Consider the following 19,179-nt stretch of genomic DNA (forward strand, 5'->3'; position numbering starts at 1 on the left):
CATTTATTGCACTGTTCTATAGCACTGACACAGTGTACAGCAGAGACCTCTGCGTTTATTGCACTGTTCTATAGCACTGACACATTGTACAGCAGAGACCTCTGCATTTATTGCACTGTTCTATAGCACTGACACATTGTACAGCAGAGACCTCTGCATTTATTGCACTGTTCTATAGCACTGACACAGTGTACAGCAGAGACCTCTGCATTTATTGCACTGTTCTATAGCGCTGACACAGTGTACAGCAGAGACCTCTGCATTTATTGCACTGTTCTATAGCGCTGACACAGTGTACAGCAGAGACCTCTGTGTTTTTGACAACCTTCCTTCCAGATGTTATTCATTTCTATAGCACTGACAGTGCGCAGTGGATGCTCCCCTCCTCTGACTGGCTGGTAGAGTTCTCTGTCAGTACATAGTCACGGTCTAGGATGGCGACACACTTGGCTGCAGGAATGTCTCACTCCTTTTGCTGCGATGACTCTGCACTGAGTGTTTCAATAATGAAAGTGATCTGTCCATGTGCTGCTGGCAGCTACCCAGAAGGGAGGGATGTCCTCAGCTCTCTAACTACTCTCTTCTTCTGTCTCCCAGCTCCTCCCTCTGCCTTGACCCCAAAACTTACCCTCCAGGCAGCCACAAAGATCCAGACAGAGGCGGCGTACACAGCATACTTCTCCGGGCTGTCTGTCTGCACATCATCTGCATGGAGGAGATCAGGCTCTGAGGATGAAGGGGATGGCTGGATAGATGAGAGCGGATTGCGGAGCGACAAGCGGTGAGTCCCCAATTTCTGTCCCCCTGTGTGCCCCTCTGTATATAGAGGAGTCTCAGGGTGCCCACTGCCTCCTCCTGTTCTGGTGTGAATGGTGACTGCAGATCCGGCATCTGTAGGCTGCAATACCCCATCGAAGGGATTGAGGTGCCCCCTATATATCCTACATACATCATTTCCCCCCTTGGTAGGGGTACCCACCCATTGCACACATGGTCACCCTCTGGGGTCAGTGTCTGAGACAAAGTGAAAAGTAGAGTTCAGTAGTTTGCGACGATCCCCAAAATAATTGATGTTCCCCTATATATTCTGCACGTCATTTCTTCCATGGTAGGGGTGCCCACCCATTACACACAGTCACCCTCTGGGCTCAGTGTCTGAGGTCTGAGGACCCTCTGCTCATAGTGAATAGTTCCGTATGCTGAATATCCCCCAAAAGTGATTGACGTCCCCCCCCCATATATTTTGGATATAGTAGGGGTGCCCACCGTTTACACACAGTCACCCTCTGGGCTCAGTGTCTGAGGTCTGAGGACCCTCTGCTCATAGTGAATAGTTCCGTATGCTGAATATCCCCCAAAAGTGATTGACGTCCCCCCCCCATATATTTTGGATATAGTAGGGGTGCCCACCCATTACACACAGTCACCCTCTGGGCTCAGTGTCTGAGGACCCTCTGCTCATAGTGAATAGTTCCGTATGCTGAATTTCCCCCAAAAGTGATTGACGTCCCCCCCCCCCATATATTTTGGATATAGTAGGGGTGCCCACCCATTACACACAGTCACCCTCTGGGCTCAGTGTCTGAGGACCCTCTGCTCATAGTGAATAGTTCCGTATGCTAAATTTCCCCCCAAAGTGATTGACGTTCCCCCCCCATATATTTTTGATATAGTAGGGGCTCCCCCCCATTATACACATAGTTGCTTGCAGGGGTCAGTGTCTGAGATCAGCTGCGTGCACAATGGAGTGTTCCTAGCGTCACAATCATCCATATTATATAGCCGGCATTGATGAAGTGGACCTGTCATTTATGAAGTGCTTGGAAAGTGGTAAATCCTGGACGGAGGGTCCCGGTGTGTGCTCTGTGTAGAGGGGGGACTTCCACCCATCCATTACTACTCACCAGGGGTGGACTGACAACTCATGGGGCCCCCGAGCAATAGGGGATCATGGGGCCCCTGTGTCCTCATCTAAACCCAAAAAAGCCTATGAAAAAGCCAATGAAAGGTACCAGGGGCATCTCATGGGGCCCCCTACTGACCCCGGGCCCTCGGGCAGTGCCTGAGTGCTCGAATGGTCAGTCCGCCCCGCTACTCACTATACTCCTTTATATTAGGGTATACCAGTATGAACTAATACCAATATTTAATTTTTAGACTAAAGGCCCAGTTCACATAGAATGCTGGAGATCGCTGTCCAAAGTCATATGACCGTCATCTGCTAATCAGCTGAAAATAACTGTCACTTGTAATTAGGATCCTCATCCTGGTATGTTATCCCTATGGTATATATACTCACTGGCCATTTTATTAGGTACACCTTGCTCTTGCCAAGAATACATCCCCCCACCAGGGGCGGACTGACCATTTGGAAACTCAGGCGCTGCCGAGGGCCCAGGGTCAGTAGGGGGCCCCATGAGATGCCCCTGGTACCTTTTTCATAGGCTTTTTTTTTTTTAGTTTGGGCAAGGACAAAGGGGCCCATGATCCCCTATTGCCTGGGGGCCCCATGAGTTGTCAATCCACCCCTGCCCCCCACACTATTACACCACCAGCCCATCTGCTTCAAGGTTCTACAAGTTGCGCATTCCGAGACGGTATTCTGCGTACCTTGGTTGTAACGAGGGCTTATTAGAGTTGCCTTTCTATCATCTCGCACCAGTCTGCCCATTCTCCTCTGACCTCAACAGGGCATTTTCATCCACACAACTGCCGCTCACTGGATATTTTCTCTTTTTGGGACCATTCTCCATAAACCCTACAGATGGTTGTGTGTACAAATCCCAGTAGATCAGCAGTTTTTGGAATATTCAGACCAACCCATCTGGCACCAACAACCATGTCACGTTCAAAGTCACTTAAATCCCCTTTCTTCCCCATTCTGGTGTTCTAATAAAGTGGCCGGTGAGTGTATATCTCTAGTATACCGATGTCTCTTCTGGATATATAGAGCTATGGTAAGTCTCTATGTACCTCCAGTGTATGTCTCTTATGTATCTATAGAGTTCACTGATGGTGTTCTCAATCCTGCCCCAATCTCACAGCCTGATGAGACACTTGGGTGAGAATCAAAAAGGGTCCATATGACTCATTTGTATTGCTCACAAATAATTTTCCAACTTGCTGAAAGATCTTTGTAGAGCCAGACTGATTCTTTCTTGTCCTGACCAGGGGCGGACTGACCATTTGGAAACTCAGGCACTCCCCGAAGGCCCGGGGTCAGTAGGGGGCCCCATGAGATGCCCTTGGTACCTTTTTCATAGGATTTTTTGAGTTTGGGCAAGGACACAGGGGCCCATGATCCCCTATTGCCCGGGGCCCCATGAGTTGTCAGTCCGCCCCTGGTCCTTGCAGATTGGAGGACATCCTGAAATGTGTCTGGGGTGACTCTGCTACTTGTTCACCCACATGGAGGTCTGTCCTCGTCTGTCACCCTGAGGGCCACATCTGTCTATGTATAATCACCCCAAGAGCTCAGCTAAAATTTGGCCTATAATGGTTCACATACCACCCCCCCAGCCTGCACCCCTCTATTCATTACATAGCAAGACTGACCAGCTTTGGGACCCCCATTGGTCTTCCTCACACTATCTGTCTGACCTCCATATACAGGAAGACACCTTGTATGTATGAATGGAGAAGACCTTCATCCTGCATGGAGCTCCTGGGATGGAGGACCTTAGAAGGTCCAAAGGGACTGTCATGGTGTCCAGAACAGGTGATGGTGTCTGCCCCTCACCCACTATATGAACACAAGGATGCCAGGACCAGCCATACCACACATGGAACCTTGGACAGAATATTGGTATGGCTTCCCACCTGAGATCTCCTACCTCTTCCTGTGTCATCAACGTCACACCAGCATCAGCCTACCAGAGGGATGATGTATTAGCAGAGTAATGTAATCAGATGCCAAGTTACCGCCATGGTACCATGATATCAAAGTTGGTGACGGCATGATACACAAACCAGTGATGTCATCCCAACAGACAGGTGCCATGGTATAGATCCTTCTGGGATCCCCAGGAGCCCTATTCTATGGCCTCTTCCTTTAACCTATTATCTAGAAAATCCAGCAGGGATGGTGAGAACCCTTCATAATGGGCACAACAGGTGTACAGATTCGGGAACTCAGCACAGGCATGGTGGGAACCCCTAATAATGGCAACAGCAGATAAGCAGATCCTGGAGATAAGCAAAGGGATGGTGGGAACCCCTCATAATAAGTACGTCAGGTGTACATACCCAGGAATTCGACATAGGAATGGTGGGAAACTCTCATAATGAGCACAGTGGGTGTACAAACTTGGGAATTCAGTACAGGGATGGTGGGAACCCCTTATGAGTACAGCAGGTTTACCTACCTGGGGACTCAGGTATCACATACTGGGAGCACCATGTGATACAATGTAATACTGTTGGGGGACCACTAGGAAATATGGCTGGGATGGTGCTCTCATAATGGGCACAGCAGGTGTAGAGACCCAATATCTCAGCTCAAGGATGGTGAGGACCCCTCATAATGGGCAGATCTGGGAACTTAGCACAGGGATGGTGGGAACTCCCCATAATGGGTACAGCAGGTGTAAAGAGCTGGGAGCTCAGCACAGTGATGTGGGAACCCCTCATAATGGGTACAACAGGTGTAGAGACCCAATATCTCAGCTCAAGGATGGTGGGAACCCCTCATAATGGGCAGATCTGGGAACTTAGCACAGGGATGGTGGGAACTCCCCATAATGGGTACAGCAGGTGTAAAGAGCTGGGAGCTCAGCACAATGATGGTGGGAACCCCTCATAATGAGTACAGCAGGTGTTAAGAGCTGGAAGCTGAGCACAGGGATGGTGAAAACCACTCATAATGGATACAGAAGGTATACAGACCTGGGAACTAAGCCCAGGGATGGTGGGAACCCCTCATAATGGGTACAGCAGGTGTGCAGACCCAAGAACTCAGCCCAGGGATAGTGGTAACCTGTCATAATGGGCACAGCAGGTGTGCAGACCCAAGAACTCAGCCCAGGGATGGTGGGAACCCCTCATAATGGACACAACAGGGGTACAGATCTGGGAACTCAGCACAGGGATGGTGGGAGCCCCTCATAGTGGGCACAGCAGAAACACAGGAGTTCCACAAAGTCCCTGAGAGATAGAAAAGACAGTAAGGGGACTTAACTCCTCAGCATCCAGCAAACACTGAATTCTCCTTTCTGGGTGGCCTGGCCCTTTAGCTGTCTGTCCCTATCATGGCAAAGTCTCTATTTCCTTTCCCCAGAATCTGTTGGCTGCTCCGGGATAAATCCAATTAGAAGAATACACTGAGGGAGAACACAGAGGAAACAAAATCCCAACAAGAGAGAATAAAAAGCATAAAAGTCACTGTTAGAAGGGTCCCGGCTCTCAGATCTCTCCGGGAACATAGGATCAGTGAAGTCAGTACACCCCCCCCCCTCCCCTCTCATTCTCCCCCCACCCTTGCTGGGCTGAATAGTGCCAGAAGATGGTATTAAAGCGGAGCTCCCGGCAAATCTAAAGAAATTGTGGCTCTGTCATCATTAAATGTATCATTATTTACCCCAAGCAGTGTAACGGTGGGCCATACACACTTCAATAAATGATCAATTTCTTTTCTGATTGATCTCTTCCAATAGGAATATTCCATCTATAGTGGAGAAATCTTTTGACTGATATGCCACACACAGGGAAGTAGATTCCTATCAATAGTAAAGATACGTTGTAGGATACAATCATCAGCAGGGGCGGACTGACCATTTGGAAACTCGGACACTGCTCGCGGGCCCGGAGTCAGTAGGGGGCCCCATGAGATGCCCCTGGTACCTTTTTCATAGGCTTTTTTGAGTTTGGGCAAGGACACAGGGGCCCCATGATCCCCCCTATTGCCCGGGGGCCCCATGAGTTGTCAGTCCGCTCCTGCCCCCACCCCCTGCATTGGTGCTGGCTTCCCCCCTCAGCTACAAGCACACAATAGGATCCTTCAGGATGGAGAGTGGGGGAAGGCTCTGGTAAATATGTCACATTTACCAGCCCCTTTCTTTCCTGAGTGAATACAATGATCGATCGGTACTGATCACTCACTGTGTTCATTCATAACTGAGACATAGTAAACATTTTAGGAGGGGGCCCTGGATGTATGGGGCCCCATGGTTTCTAACAGCAGACCTGCATACAGGTACCCCACTTCCACCTTGCTGGCCTCTGAGTCAAGTGGAGCTCTGTGTCCATTACTGATCCAGCCACGGGCCCATCCATCTGGTCCATCAAGAGCAGGGGTGGACTGACCATTTGGGCTCTCGTGCACTGCCCGAGGGCCCAGGGTCAGTAGGGGGCCCCATGAGATGCCTTTCATAGGCTTTTTTGGGTGTGGTTTGAGTGTGGGTGAAGATACAGGGACCCCATGATCCCCTATTGCCCGGGGGCCCCATGAGTTGTCAGTCCGCCCCTAGTCAAGAGTCACTCTCATCTCATCAGTCCATAAAACCTTTGATATTTCTTGGCCCAGTCTTGACATTTCAATGTATGTGTCTTGTTTAGTGGTGGTCGGGATTCAGCCGTCCTTACCTCGGCCATGTCTCTGAGCCCTGAACACCTTGTATTTCTGGGCACTCCAGGTAGGTTGCAGTTCGGGAATATGAGATCACTGGAGGATAATGCCTTCCCGGGAGCTTCATGTTTGATTCTTCTCAAATCTTTGGCAGTTAATTTGCATGTTTTTTTTCTCAACACATTTCTTGCGACCCTGTTGACTATTTGCAACAAAATTTTGATGAATCTGTGATCATGCCCCAAGATCTTAGCAATATCAAGAGTGCTGCATCCCTCTGAAAGACTTTTTACAATTTTTGACTTTTCAGAGTCCGTTAAATCTCTTTTTTGGCCCATTTTGCCTGAGTAAAAGAAGTTGCCCAATAATTATGCACACCTTGATATCGGGTGTTGATCTCCCGAAGCCACACCCTCCCTCATTACATAAATACACATCATCTGATATACTTAAATCCAATACTCAGTCAAGTGTTCAAAATTGATGATTTGGTCAAAATACTTATTTACCTAATAACTGTGGACACAGTGTATACGCAGCACAAGGAGCAGTTGTATTCAAGTACAAGAAGCATGCTGATAGGAGGAGAGGGCAGAGTCAGGGGCGTATTTACCACAAGGCAAACAATGCATTTGCCTAGGGTGGCATTTTTCAGGGGGGCAGCACCCCAGAACAAGGAACAGAAGAAGGGACACATGCAGCATGGGGACCAGGTGGGATCTGAGAGAGGCTGTGGGCTACTTGATGGTGTATGCAGAGCCTGACTCTCGTTCCCAGGGATGTCCAGAGCTGTGAAGGTGAGTCTCTCTCTCACTGGGGGGGGGGGGGGGGGGTGTTAGTGGAAGGCTCCCTCAGGTGGAGGGGCAGGGGTGTTGTTGGTCAATGTCGGGGGGGGGGGGGTCCGATTTTTGTGTTGCCTAGGGCAGCACAAAACCTAAATACACTACTGGGCAGAGTGACAGAGAGATTAGCTCATCAGTCTACTTCTCCTTTCAATGTCCAATCACAGGCTGGGGGAGGGACAAGACCTGAAAGTATTACTGAACTGAAGCGGTGAAAAATCAGGTCTCCTGCCCTGTGCTGTGTGCAGACCTGTGTAAATCCCAGGACTGGGTGTACAGAAATACACATTTGTTAGCAGGTAAAACAGCTCCTCCTGTATTTTAAATGTGAATTCAGCCACATTACAGTTACATTTAATCGTCTTATATTGTAGTATACAGCTGACCGCACACTTTACATCGTGATTGCAAAATCTACAATAGATTTGCCAACAACCATCTGATTGGATATATTGGATTGTTTCACACTGTACATAGATGATTGCAAATGTAAAGGTGCAATCAGGTTGTATCATGTATGGCCAGATACAGAGGTCTGTGAGGACAGTGGGGTGGTGAATGGGAGGGGGGAGATTAGGCTGCAATTTTGCCAGGTAAAATTGGAGCCAGTAACACCAGCAAGCTCCAGACCGCTGCAATGTCCTTCCCTCTGATTGGACTTAAACCTTCCGCCACATACATTGAACATGGAGGTCATAGGGGTGACTTCTCTGTGTTTTCTCATTTATTAATTTTTCCCATCGGCTGATCTAAATATAGCAAAATATACATTACATAATTTACAGCAGGCCAAGAAGTGAGATTGTTCTCCAGGGAGCCAGAGGGATGGCGGGAGTAGCTGCCACCGACCTCAGATAGGAAGTGTAAACGGAGATTGGATGAGGATGGGTGACTCCAGGATGCAAGAATTGGCCATTATTTTAATGATCATTCACCTTTAAATAGTCATTCCGCAGCGAGATCCAAAGAGCAGCAGAAAGCGGAAACCACTGCAGGAGTTCAGTCCTCTCTGTAGGGAGTCTAAACAATCTGTGAAGATATTTACGTGTTTTCTTTGGAAAGGGAAAGTTCCAGTTTGGATCACTTATCCTGCTCAACAACAGCATTTCACAACACGAGCCTTGCACACTCTGTGTGGTGATTCGATCTGGACGGGCTGAGATCCCAGTGTGAACATGCATCTTAAAAGAGAACTCCAGCTTGGTGAAAAAATTCTATAAAATTACTATTATTATACGGGATTTATATAGTGCCAACAGTTTGTACAGCGTTTTACAATCTAAAGGGAGACAATACAATTACAATAACTGAAAAAACGAGGATTAAGAGGGCACTGCTCAAAGGAGCTTACAATCTGGGGCAAGTAGTACAAAAGGTTATAACTGTGGGGGAATGAGCTGATTAAAGTGATAAATGTTTAATTGAGAAAAGTTTACAGGGATCGCCTAAACGCAGCCAGGGTAGGGGATTCAGCTATCCCCTACCCTGGCTGCGTTTAGGCGATCCCTGTAAACTTTTGAGGTAGAGAGTTCCAGGGGATGGGAGAGGCTCTGGCAAAGTCCTGGAGATGAGCATGGGAGGAGGAGACAAGGGAGCTTCACAGCAGGAGATCATGAGCGGAGTGGGGAGGATGGTTTGGGGGATATTTGGAGACAAGATTGGTGATGTAGTATGGGGCAGAGCTGTGAATAGCTTTGTCTGTTGCATACTCAGATGTGGTATGATAGCACTCAGTAAATTGTCCCTGTTCAAAGTTCACGGTCGAACTTTCTGTCGGTTCGAATGTTCGACTGCGAACCAAACAAGGGGGTGTTCGGCCCATCATTGCCCTTCACACTTATCTCCTATACATACTGCCCACCTTCCTAGCCTCCACACTCGTCTCCTGTACATACTGCCCACTGTCATACCCTCCACACTCCTCTCCTGCACATATTGACCCCTTTCACACCTTCCACACTGTACTCCAGGACGTACTGCCCACTGTCATACTCTGCACACTACTCTCCTATACCTAATGCCCACTGTCATACCATCCACACGCCTCTCCTGTATATACTGTCCCCTGTCATACCCTCCATTCCTGTCATTCCTCTCCTGTGCATATTGCCCACAGTCATACCCTTCACACTCCTCTCCTGTACATACTGCCCACTATCATACCCTCCACACTCCTATCCTGTACATAGTGCCCACTGTCATACCCTCCACACGCCTCTCCTGTACATACTACCCACTATCATATCCTCCACATGCCTCTCCTGTGCATACTGCCCACTGTCATACCCTCCACACTCCTCTCCTGTACATACTACCCACTGTCATACTCTCCACACTCCTATCCTGTACATAGTGCCCACTGTCATACCCTCCGCACTCCTCTCCTGTACATACTACCCACTGTCATACTCTCCACACTCCTATCCTGTACATACTGCCCACTGTCATACCCTCCACACGCCTCTCCTGTACATACTGCCCACTGTCATACCCTCCTCACTCCTCTCCTGTACATACTACCCACTGTCATACTCTCCACACTCCTATCCTGTACATACTTCCCACTGTCATACCCTCCACACGCCTCTCCTGTACATACTGCCCACTGTCATACCCTCCTCACTCCTCTCCTGTACATACTACCCACTGTCATACCCTCCACACTCCTCTCCTGTACATACTACCCACTGTCATATCCTCCATACGCCTCTCCTGTACATACTGCCCACTGTCATACCCTCCACACTCCTATCCTGTACATACTGCCCACTGTCATACCCTCCACACTCCTATCCTGTACATAGTGCCCACTGTCATACCCTCCACACTCCTCTCCTGTACATACTACCCACTATCATACCCTCCACTCGCCTCTCCTGTACATACTACCCACTGTCATACTCTCCACACTCCTCTCCTGTACATACTGCCCACTGTCATACCCTCCTCACTCCTCTCCTGTACATACTACCCACTGTCATACTCTCCACACTCCTCTCCTGTACATACTGCCCACTGTCATACCCTCCTCACTCCTCTCCTGTACATACTACCCACTGTCATATCCTCCACACGCCTCTCCTGTACATAGTGCCCACTGTCCCATAATAACTATCCACTGTCATACCTTCCACATTCATCTTCTGATCGTAAAAAGTTTTAATCTCAATTTTACCACAAAATTGTACACATATATTCTACGTCTTCTTGACTTTTCTGTATTTAAAACATTTCTTCCGGATAGTTTCCAATATCCTCAACCTTCTCCTGGATTGATAGTTTTTTTCTAGTTTCTTATAAACTGAGGCGTCTTATCCATCTGACTTTCCTATAGGCAGCAATGGCTGAGAACACGTGACCTATATATACATTACAAGTATGCAGACAGACCATTAAACCCGCCAGCCCCACCTGATGATTGATGGAGGTTTCATCACACAGTTGTATGTTCCCTGTACACCAGCTCCATAAACTTTACTTCTACTGACGTTGGTGTTGTTCTGAATTCCTCTGTACACGTGGAGAGGATGGGGGTGCGAGGTCAGGTGCACAGATACAAAAAGGAACATATAATATACAGTGTGCATATATAAATATTTTTAGCAAAATTCAAAAACCAGGAATTGCAGTATTCATAAAGTGTGTTTAAATGTCTATCAGAATAAAAAGTTACAGTTTGGCTAGAGTTTCCGGCAACAAGCACCCAACAAGCCCAATGCAGGGTTGTTGTCCCAAACTGTAGCCAGACATTCCTGTTTTGTCTGATGGACATTTAAATAAACTTTATGTAGCACAGACCCCATACTGGACTTGAAGTTTTGTCCCAGGTCCTATTCCCTAATGGGGGTGCACGGCAGCCAGGCACACAGCAGCTCCAGTCTCACAACACAATAAACCAGGCAGTGAGTGTCTTTTTGAGGTTTAATGCACACTGAACTTGGTTGGGGTGTAGGGTGAGCCTTGGGATACTCCACAGTGCACTCTATAACTAGACTCCTCAGGGTGGGCCCCTTCTGGACTAGTAGTAGGTGAACATACAACTAAGGGGACTCCAAATACAGGAGCAGTTCTAAGTCAGCAACTCTGGAGCAAGCACTCCAGGGGTTAAGCGGCAACAGCCACCAGGATCTCTCTCAGGCCCATGCTCACAGTGTCCCTATGTACTTGGAAGCCTTTTTCTAAAACCAGCCAGCCGCCTCTTCAGTGAGCCTCCAGGCCAGATCTTCACTGAACTCCCTATGACTTGGCTTCAAAAACTCTGAAAAGTAGACCGTCCCAGCTCTCCCGGAGCTGGGACCTCAGTGCCCTTTTCAGGAGACAGGCCCCCAGCTCTCCCTGAACTGGGACCTCTGTGGCCTTTCAGAAGACAGACCCCCAGCTCTCCCGGAGCTGGGACCTCTCGGTGCCCCTTTCAGGAGACAGACCCCCAGCTGTCAGTGATAACATTCCAATACATGATGAATCTGAGACTTCTTATTTATCAAAGGGTCTGATGGAAGAGTAGTTCAACCAATCAGATCCTCCGTCCGCTGCGTGCAGAGGATTAGAGGACAGAAAACTTCATTTACTGGGACTGTTCAATTAATGTAATAAAGTGAAGTTGTTCTGAGTTGTCCAATCATAGGCAAGGCAATGCTCATTTTTTTACCTCTTCTGTACATGATTGTTATCCCCCTTGCTATCTCTCGCCTTCACTATTGTAACTCCCTTCTCATTGTCTGACCTCATCGCAGGCTATCCCCCCTCCAGTCTATCATGAATGCTGCTGCCAGACTCATCCACCTTACAAACCGTTCCATATCTGCCACCCCTCTCTGCCAATCCCTCCACTGGCCTCCATTCAGTGTCCTCCATCCCTCTCTGCCAATCCCTCCACTGGCCTCCATTCAGTGTCCTCCATCCCTCTCTGCCAATCCCTCCACTGGCCTCCATTCAGTGTCCTCCATCCCTCTCTGCCAATCCCTCCACTGGCTTCCCATTCAGTGTCCTCCACCCCTCTCTGCCAATCCCTCCACTGGCCTCCATTCAGTGTCCTCACCCCTCTCTGTCAATCCCTCCACTGGCCTCCATTCAGTGTCCTCCATCCCTCTCTGCCAATCCCTCCACTGGCCCCCATTCAGTGTCCTCCATCCCTCTCTGCCAATCCCTCCACTGGCTTCCCATTGCCCAATGGATAAAATTCAAAACATTAACAATAACATATAAAGCCATTTATAACTCTGCCTCAAATTACATCACCAATCTTGTCTACAAATATTTCCCAAACCGTACAACCTCCTACTCTCTAGCTCCCTTGTCTCCTCCTCCCATGCTCGTCTCCAGGACTTCTCCAGAGCTTCCCCCATCCTCTGGAACTCTCTACCCCAATTTATCAGACTATTGTCTACTCTGCTCACTGTTAGGCAATCTCTGAAAACCTATCTCTTCAGGGAAGCCTATCTGCCCTCAGCTAATACTGGAATCTTCTACTCCTCCTACCAGTCCATCCCCCACAGTTATTACCTTTTGTACCACTAGCCCCTCCCTCTTAGATTGTAAGCTCCAAGGATCAGGGCCCTCCTATCCCTCTTGTATTGAACTGTATTGTTGCTGTATTGTCTCCCTTTATATTGTAAAGCGCTGAGCAAACTGTTGGCGTATATAAATCCTGTATAATAATAATAATTGGATCTTCATAGTGAGGCTCCATGCACACTCCATGCGTTTTATTAAGCTCAAAAAATGCTGGATAAACATCGCTGGATAATAGCGTTTTTAGTAGCATTTTAGTAGTGTTCAGAAGTGTTTAGGAACGTTAGCGTTTTATTAGCATTTTTATAGTACATGTAGAGGGGGAAAAAAAATGCCAGGAGCGTTTTAGTAGCGTTTAGCAGAATTTAGGAACATTTAGCGCTTTTTTTCTACTGGAAAAACTCTACAAAAGCTATTATTTTTCTGCTCCTAAGCGCTGAAGCACAAAAAATGCTAATAGCCTAACATAGTGTGCATGGACACATAGGATACACACTATTTAGCTCTAGGAGCAGGAAAAAACGATGCTGATAACAGCTTCTAGGAGCCTGAAAAAAGCACTAGTGTGCATAGAGCCTTATGCAGACCATAGACGGGTCGAACATCGGACGATTTTTCGAGCGATAAACGAAAAATCGGTCGTTCGTTAAGCCGGCGTTACCACCAACGATTACAAAAATCGGCTGACTAAATCATAAAGTTAACCCCATATAACAGCCAAACTTCTGTTCCTTGCAGGTCACGGCTCATGCGCAAATTTTTTTTCGTTAAAACGATCGTCTGATTTGGCCACCGTTGCCGGGAAAATCGTCCGTTTTCCACAAATTTTCCAACATGACCGATAATCTCAAAGAGCAAAAAACCCGAAAACCGGCCGACCAATTAACCCACTAACAGTGCGAAAATCGCCGATTTTTCTTTCGGATGGAAAATCGGCCGATTTTCGAACCGTCTATGGCTGGCAATAACGCAGCTTCACCTTATTTACTAAGCTCCATTAATATACCCTACAACCTGACTTGCTGATTCAGAGCAGATACTTTTCTTCCTTCAGACACTTTGATAAATACGGCCTATTGTTTTCTGCGCAGCCGAGTGCGGCCTATTGCTCTCTGGCATTGGGCGTTTGGCGGGGGAAGGGATACGCACTCGTCTTTCTGTGCCATCTGCGGGTCCACTCCCAATGTGTGGAATGAAATCACATCATTCAGACCTTGGCATTACCAATAATGGAGGAGGAATCAATTCAGCTGTTTTGGAAAATATGACAAAAACAACATTTAGTGGATCGAAGATTTTGGGGAATTTCACAGGAAATAAACGCATTTATTTGTAAATTTCCCTCGGCTGGGATATTCCGTGGAGGACAGGTGTTGTGTCAGTACATCAGGGGTCATCAGAAGGGTGTGCAGACAGATCGGGCCCTGATGACGGGTGTTGTGTCCCAGTCCTGTGCCCTCATCCTGGGGTCAGTCTTTGTCACAAGAAGCCGGCTGACATCTGAGTCACAGTAAACTAACTGCCAGGAGGGTCTCCATGGAATCAGACCGTCTGAATTTTCACGCTGCTAATGAGCAACCCTCCGAACCGGGTCACTTTCTTAAATCATTTCCATGTCTGCTATTGTCCTGGTTACATTTTTTCTGTATACAGTGCCATACGTTATGTACATATTTATTTATTATCATTTTAGTTTTCCTGTAGCGCTACCCCCTTAGGAGTCGCTGGGTTTTTGGGTCCCTCTATAGTCCTGTACAGCCAGGCAACACGCATTTTTCTTCCACACTTTGCACTCAGAGTCAGTAAACAGTCCTTGAACTTGGTTTTATGCTTTATTAACCTCCCTGGAGGCATTCCCAAGTGTAGCTCGGGGTAAAGTTTCAGCACCATAAGCCATAACCCCAAGCTACACTTAGGAACAGGGGCGGACTGACCATTTGGAAACTCGGGCACTGCCCGAGGGCCCGGGGTCAGTAGGGGGCCCCATGAGATGCCCCTGGTACCTTTTTTATAGGATTTTTTGAGTTTGGGCAAGGACACAGGGGCCCCATGATCCCCTATTGCCCGGGGGCCCCATGAGTTGTCAGTCCGCCCCTGCTCAGGAATACCTTGCAGCGCTGCTCCGGGATCTCTTCTTCACTTACCTTGTCCTGCGCTCCTGCAATGTCCCCCCTGCAGCATCCCTTGTAATGTCCTCCGGTGGATGCCGGCATCTGCCTTCCGGGTTCCGTTCCCTGCGAGCGTCGGGACAAACGGGGGACGGAACGGCGGGAAATTTAAAAATGTCAAAAAGTGACATTCACTAAATACACTAAAATCACATAGTATAACATTCCTATATCAAACCATTTCACATACATTTTGTCCTGAGTGCTTTGTCCGGCGCCCTGCCTGCATTTTTACTGTTCTTTCTGCCTGGAAACTGAGAAATGTCCATGGCGTCCAAAAAGCGCCCCTTTAGGTCAGAAGCGGTTTTACACCGGCTAGAGAACAGCGATAGTAAATCAGAACCACTTGCAGAATTGAGTGATAATGATTTGTGGGGAAATTCGTCATCAGACACTGAAAACGATTCTGCGACTTTGCTCAGTGATGTGTGAACGTGGCGCTCTGTTTCAAATTTCAGTGTTTTTGGTTAGATTATATTATTGAATTAAATTTATTATTATATTATTATTTTTTATGACTAATTATTAAATTATAATTTATGATTTCGTGTTTCAAATTTTAGCAGTGTAGCCAGTCAGTGCCGCCCATCAGTGCCGCCTATCAGTGCCCTTCAGTGCCGCCTATCAGTGCAGCATCATCAGTGCCTCCTCATCAATGCCCACCAGTGCCACCCCATCAGTGGCCATCAGTGCTGCATATCTGTGCCACTTCATCAGTGCCCATTAGTGCTGCCTATCAAAGCAGCCTCATTAACGCACATCAGTAAATAAAATACCCAGTGGCAATTAAAAACCACCAAAAGAAAGCTCTATTTGTGTGAAAAAAATGCAAAACATTTCATATGGGTACAGTGTTGCATGACCGCGCAATTGTCATTCTAAGTGCAACAACGCTGAAAGCTGAAAATTGGCCTGGGCAGGAAGGGGGTAAAAGCGCCCTGTAGGCAAGTGGTTAAGTATGCAGATCAGCCCCTCCTCACCCCCACCCACTGCCTTCTAGAAACATCTCAAGCTTCTAGAGCAGGAGGAGGCAGGAGCAGGGAACTGACTTGCAGAACCCTCAGCCCTGACCTAAAGTTACCTGGCTGACTCACCCCAGGCTGACTCATACCAAGCTGCTATCCAGCCTCTAACTAAAAACCTAGCTAGCTCCCCCTGGCTAACAAGACGGGCACTACATTTCTATCTATCTATCTATCTATCTATCTATCTATCTATCTATCTATCTATCTATCTGTCTGTCTACAACAATAATATATAATATAAAAAGTGCACTCAGGGCTTCTAATTTGCAACCTCAAGGAGTTTTCTCCCATCTCCCGGTCAAACAGAGGGAGTGCCGCACCAAATGGTAAAGGAGCCCAAATCACTTTAATGGTTCACAGATAGACAGTCAATGTGTTTTGGGGGCCTCAGTAGCCAGAGGGTTCATTTTTATTGGCAGTAATAGTAATAGTTCTGCTTCTCAGGCTTCACTCCTCCTCCCACTTCTCCTCTGTAGAAGGACTCCTCCGGCTTCCCATCAGCAGTACCAAAAGTATTACCAACATGACAACATTTAGTGCTTGTGATTGTGGAGTCTGTTAGTCCAAATTACATAATACATGACCAACTTCAAAGGTCTACGGGAAGATGGCGTCATGTCGTATACAGGTCTATAGGGTTATACACGATGGGTTTCGGTATAATGACAGAGTAAATGTTATGCTGTGATTGCCGTACTCATGCAGCCATCTTTGATGAGACATGTACTAACCTAATATATTCAGTAATAATTATTTGTCATAGCACAAACACCAATACTAGGCCCCAGATTAACGGCAGCTAAATGTAGTAAGGAATATGTCCATAAAATGATCCTGAAATGGACACAGAGTCCTCCAAAGGTAGAGGGATATCTGAAATATAGTGGAATAAAGAGGGCGCTTCTAAGTGCAGCTCACAGGCTTGAGAAAGAGGCGGTACCACTTTGAAACATGTAGCCATGCCCCACACACGCCCCCAGAGTTTGATTTCACTGCTGAGGTTCCTATACTGTAAAACCTTTGACAGTTCGGCTTCCATGCCTTGGCTTACATTCTCCATTGTTCTGCTTAGCTGGATGTTCTTCCATACTGCCTGGGACCACACATGATGGCTTTTGGGTTACATGACATGCATTTTATTCTTTTTACTCATGTGAGTGGATATTTATTCTTTTATGAATAAATGTGTTTCCTGCTGCACTTAGAAGCGCCCTCTTGTGCTTTTCTACTAACTCGACACACTAGTGGAGATTATACCGCATGCTACAGACCAGAATACACACATTACAAATGCCCCATCCTAGAAGCAGAATCAGTGGGCAGCACAGTGGCTAAATGGTTAGCACTTCCGCCTGGCAGTATAAGGGTCGTTGGGTCGAATCCCAGCCACGGCACCGCCTGCCTGGAGTTTGCATGTTCTCCCTGTGCCTGTTTGGGTTTCCTCCCACACTCCAAAGACATGCTGGTAGGTTAATTGGCTCCTGTCTAAATTGGCCCTAGTATGTGTATGTATGAATGTAAGTTAGGGACCTTAGATTGTACACCCCTTGAGGGTTAGGGACTGATGTGAATGTACAATATATATGTAAAGCACTGCGTAAAATTGATGGCGCTTTATAAGTACCTGTATTAAATAAATGTCACTAGTGTACCCGAGGAAAGGCCTCTGTGCTTTGATAGCTTGCTATTTATTTTTACTTTTTTGTTTAATTTTTTTATGCTTATTTCAGTTTGAAGAAAACCGCTCTTCATAGTGGCCCTTTGTAGCGGCTCCTCGGTGGCCCCGCAGACACAAGACTAGGACCACCATGGAGGGGCGACTTCTATTCCTTCTGTGTAAGTACAACATGTAACAAAGTGTCAGAAACCATCATCTGGCTTCAAGTGTGAACACGGCAGTACCAGGGCTGAGATGATGTGTCTGGCTAGGCCCCATGTACTGTCATACCACCAGAGCTACGGATGGCCCTTCCACCTTGTATAATATATATGTCTGTTCTACATGGACTGAAATGGTGTATCAATTCAATCCATTTTTCAATGTTTCAATAATTTATCTACCCACCCATACGTCCAACTATCATTTATCCATCCTCTATCTATTTATCTTCCATCCATCCAGTTATCATCATTCTCCATGTACCCATGCATCCATTCATCCATCCATCCATTCATCCATCTATCCATGTATCAACAATATATCTACCTGCCCATTCATTTGTCTATCATCCATCAATTACCATCATCCATTTATCATCCATCCATCCATTCATTCTTCATCAACCCATGTATCATCCATCTAATCCATCCACCTGTCATCCATCCATTCATTTTTCATCCATCCATTCATCATCAACCCAAGCATCATCCATCTAATCCATTCGCCTGTCATCCATCCATTCAATTTTCATCCATTGATCATCAACCCAAGTATCATCCATATAATCCATCCACCTGTCATCCATCCATTCATGCATCCATCGACCATCCATCCATCCATCCATCCATCATCCACCCATCTATTCATTGGTCATCAACCCAAGTATCATCCATCTAATCCATCCACTTGTCATCCATCCATCCATGCATCCATAGCCCATCCATCCATCACCCACCCATCCATTCATTCTTCATCAACCCAAGTATCATCCATCTAATCTATCCACCTGTCATTCATCCATCCATTCATGCATCCATTGCCCATCCATCCATCATCCACCCATCCATTCATTTGTCATCAACCCAAGTATCATACATCTAATCCATCCACCTGTTATCCATCCATCCATTCATGCATCCATCACCCATCCAGCCATCATTCACCCATCCATTTATTTGTCATCAACCCAAGTATCTTCCATCTAATCCATCCACCTGTCATCCATTCATCCATTCAATTTTCATCCATTCGTCATCAAGCAAGTATCATCCATCTAATCCATCCACCTGTCATCCATCCATCCATCCATTCATGCATCCATCGCCCATCCATCCATCATCCACCCATCAATTCATTTGTCATCAACCCAAGTATCATCCATCTAATCCATCCACCTGTCATCCATCCATCC

The 19,179-nt window shown here is 47.0% G+C and overlaps 1 protein-coding gene across 2 annotated transcripts in view; it reads left to right on the plus strand.

The window, feature by feature from the left end:
• The first annotated feature begins 607 nt into the window (after positions 1-607).
• IL34 (interleukin 34) overlaps positions 608-19,179 on the plus strand; it is a 35,048-nt gene continuing 16,476 nt past the window's right edge. Inside the window, exons 1-2 of one of the 2 annotated variants that reach the window (XM_089659221.1) lie at positions 608-781; positions 17,839-17,944. In XM_089659221.1, the coding sequence (XP_089515347.1) occupies positions 17,917-17,944 (28 nt within the window). In that variant the 5' untranslated portion in view covers positions 608-781; positions 17,839-17,916. The remainder of the gene's footprint in view (positions 782-17,838; positions 17,945-19,179) is intronic. The other variant, XM_089659222.1, reaches the window with a different exon arrangement.

The sequence above is a fragment of the Staurois parvus genome, unplaced genomic scaffold (assembly GCF_062004578.1).
Source record: "Staurois parvus isolate SC_StPar_1 unplaced genomic scaffold, SC_StPar_1.0 ptg001136l, whole genome shotgun sequence".
Lineage (NCBI taxonomy): Eukaryota > Metazoa > Chordata > Amphibia > Anura > Ranidae > Staurois > Staurois parvus.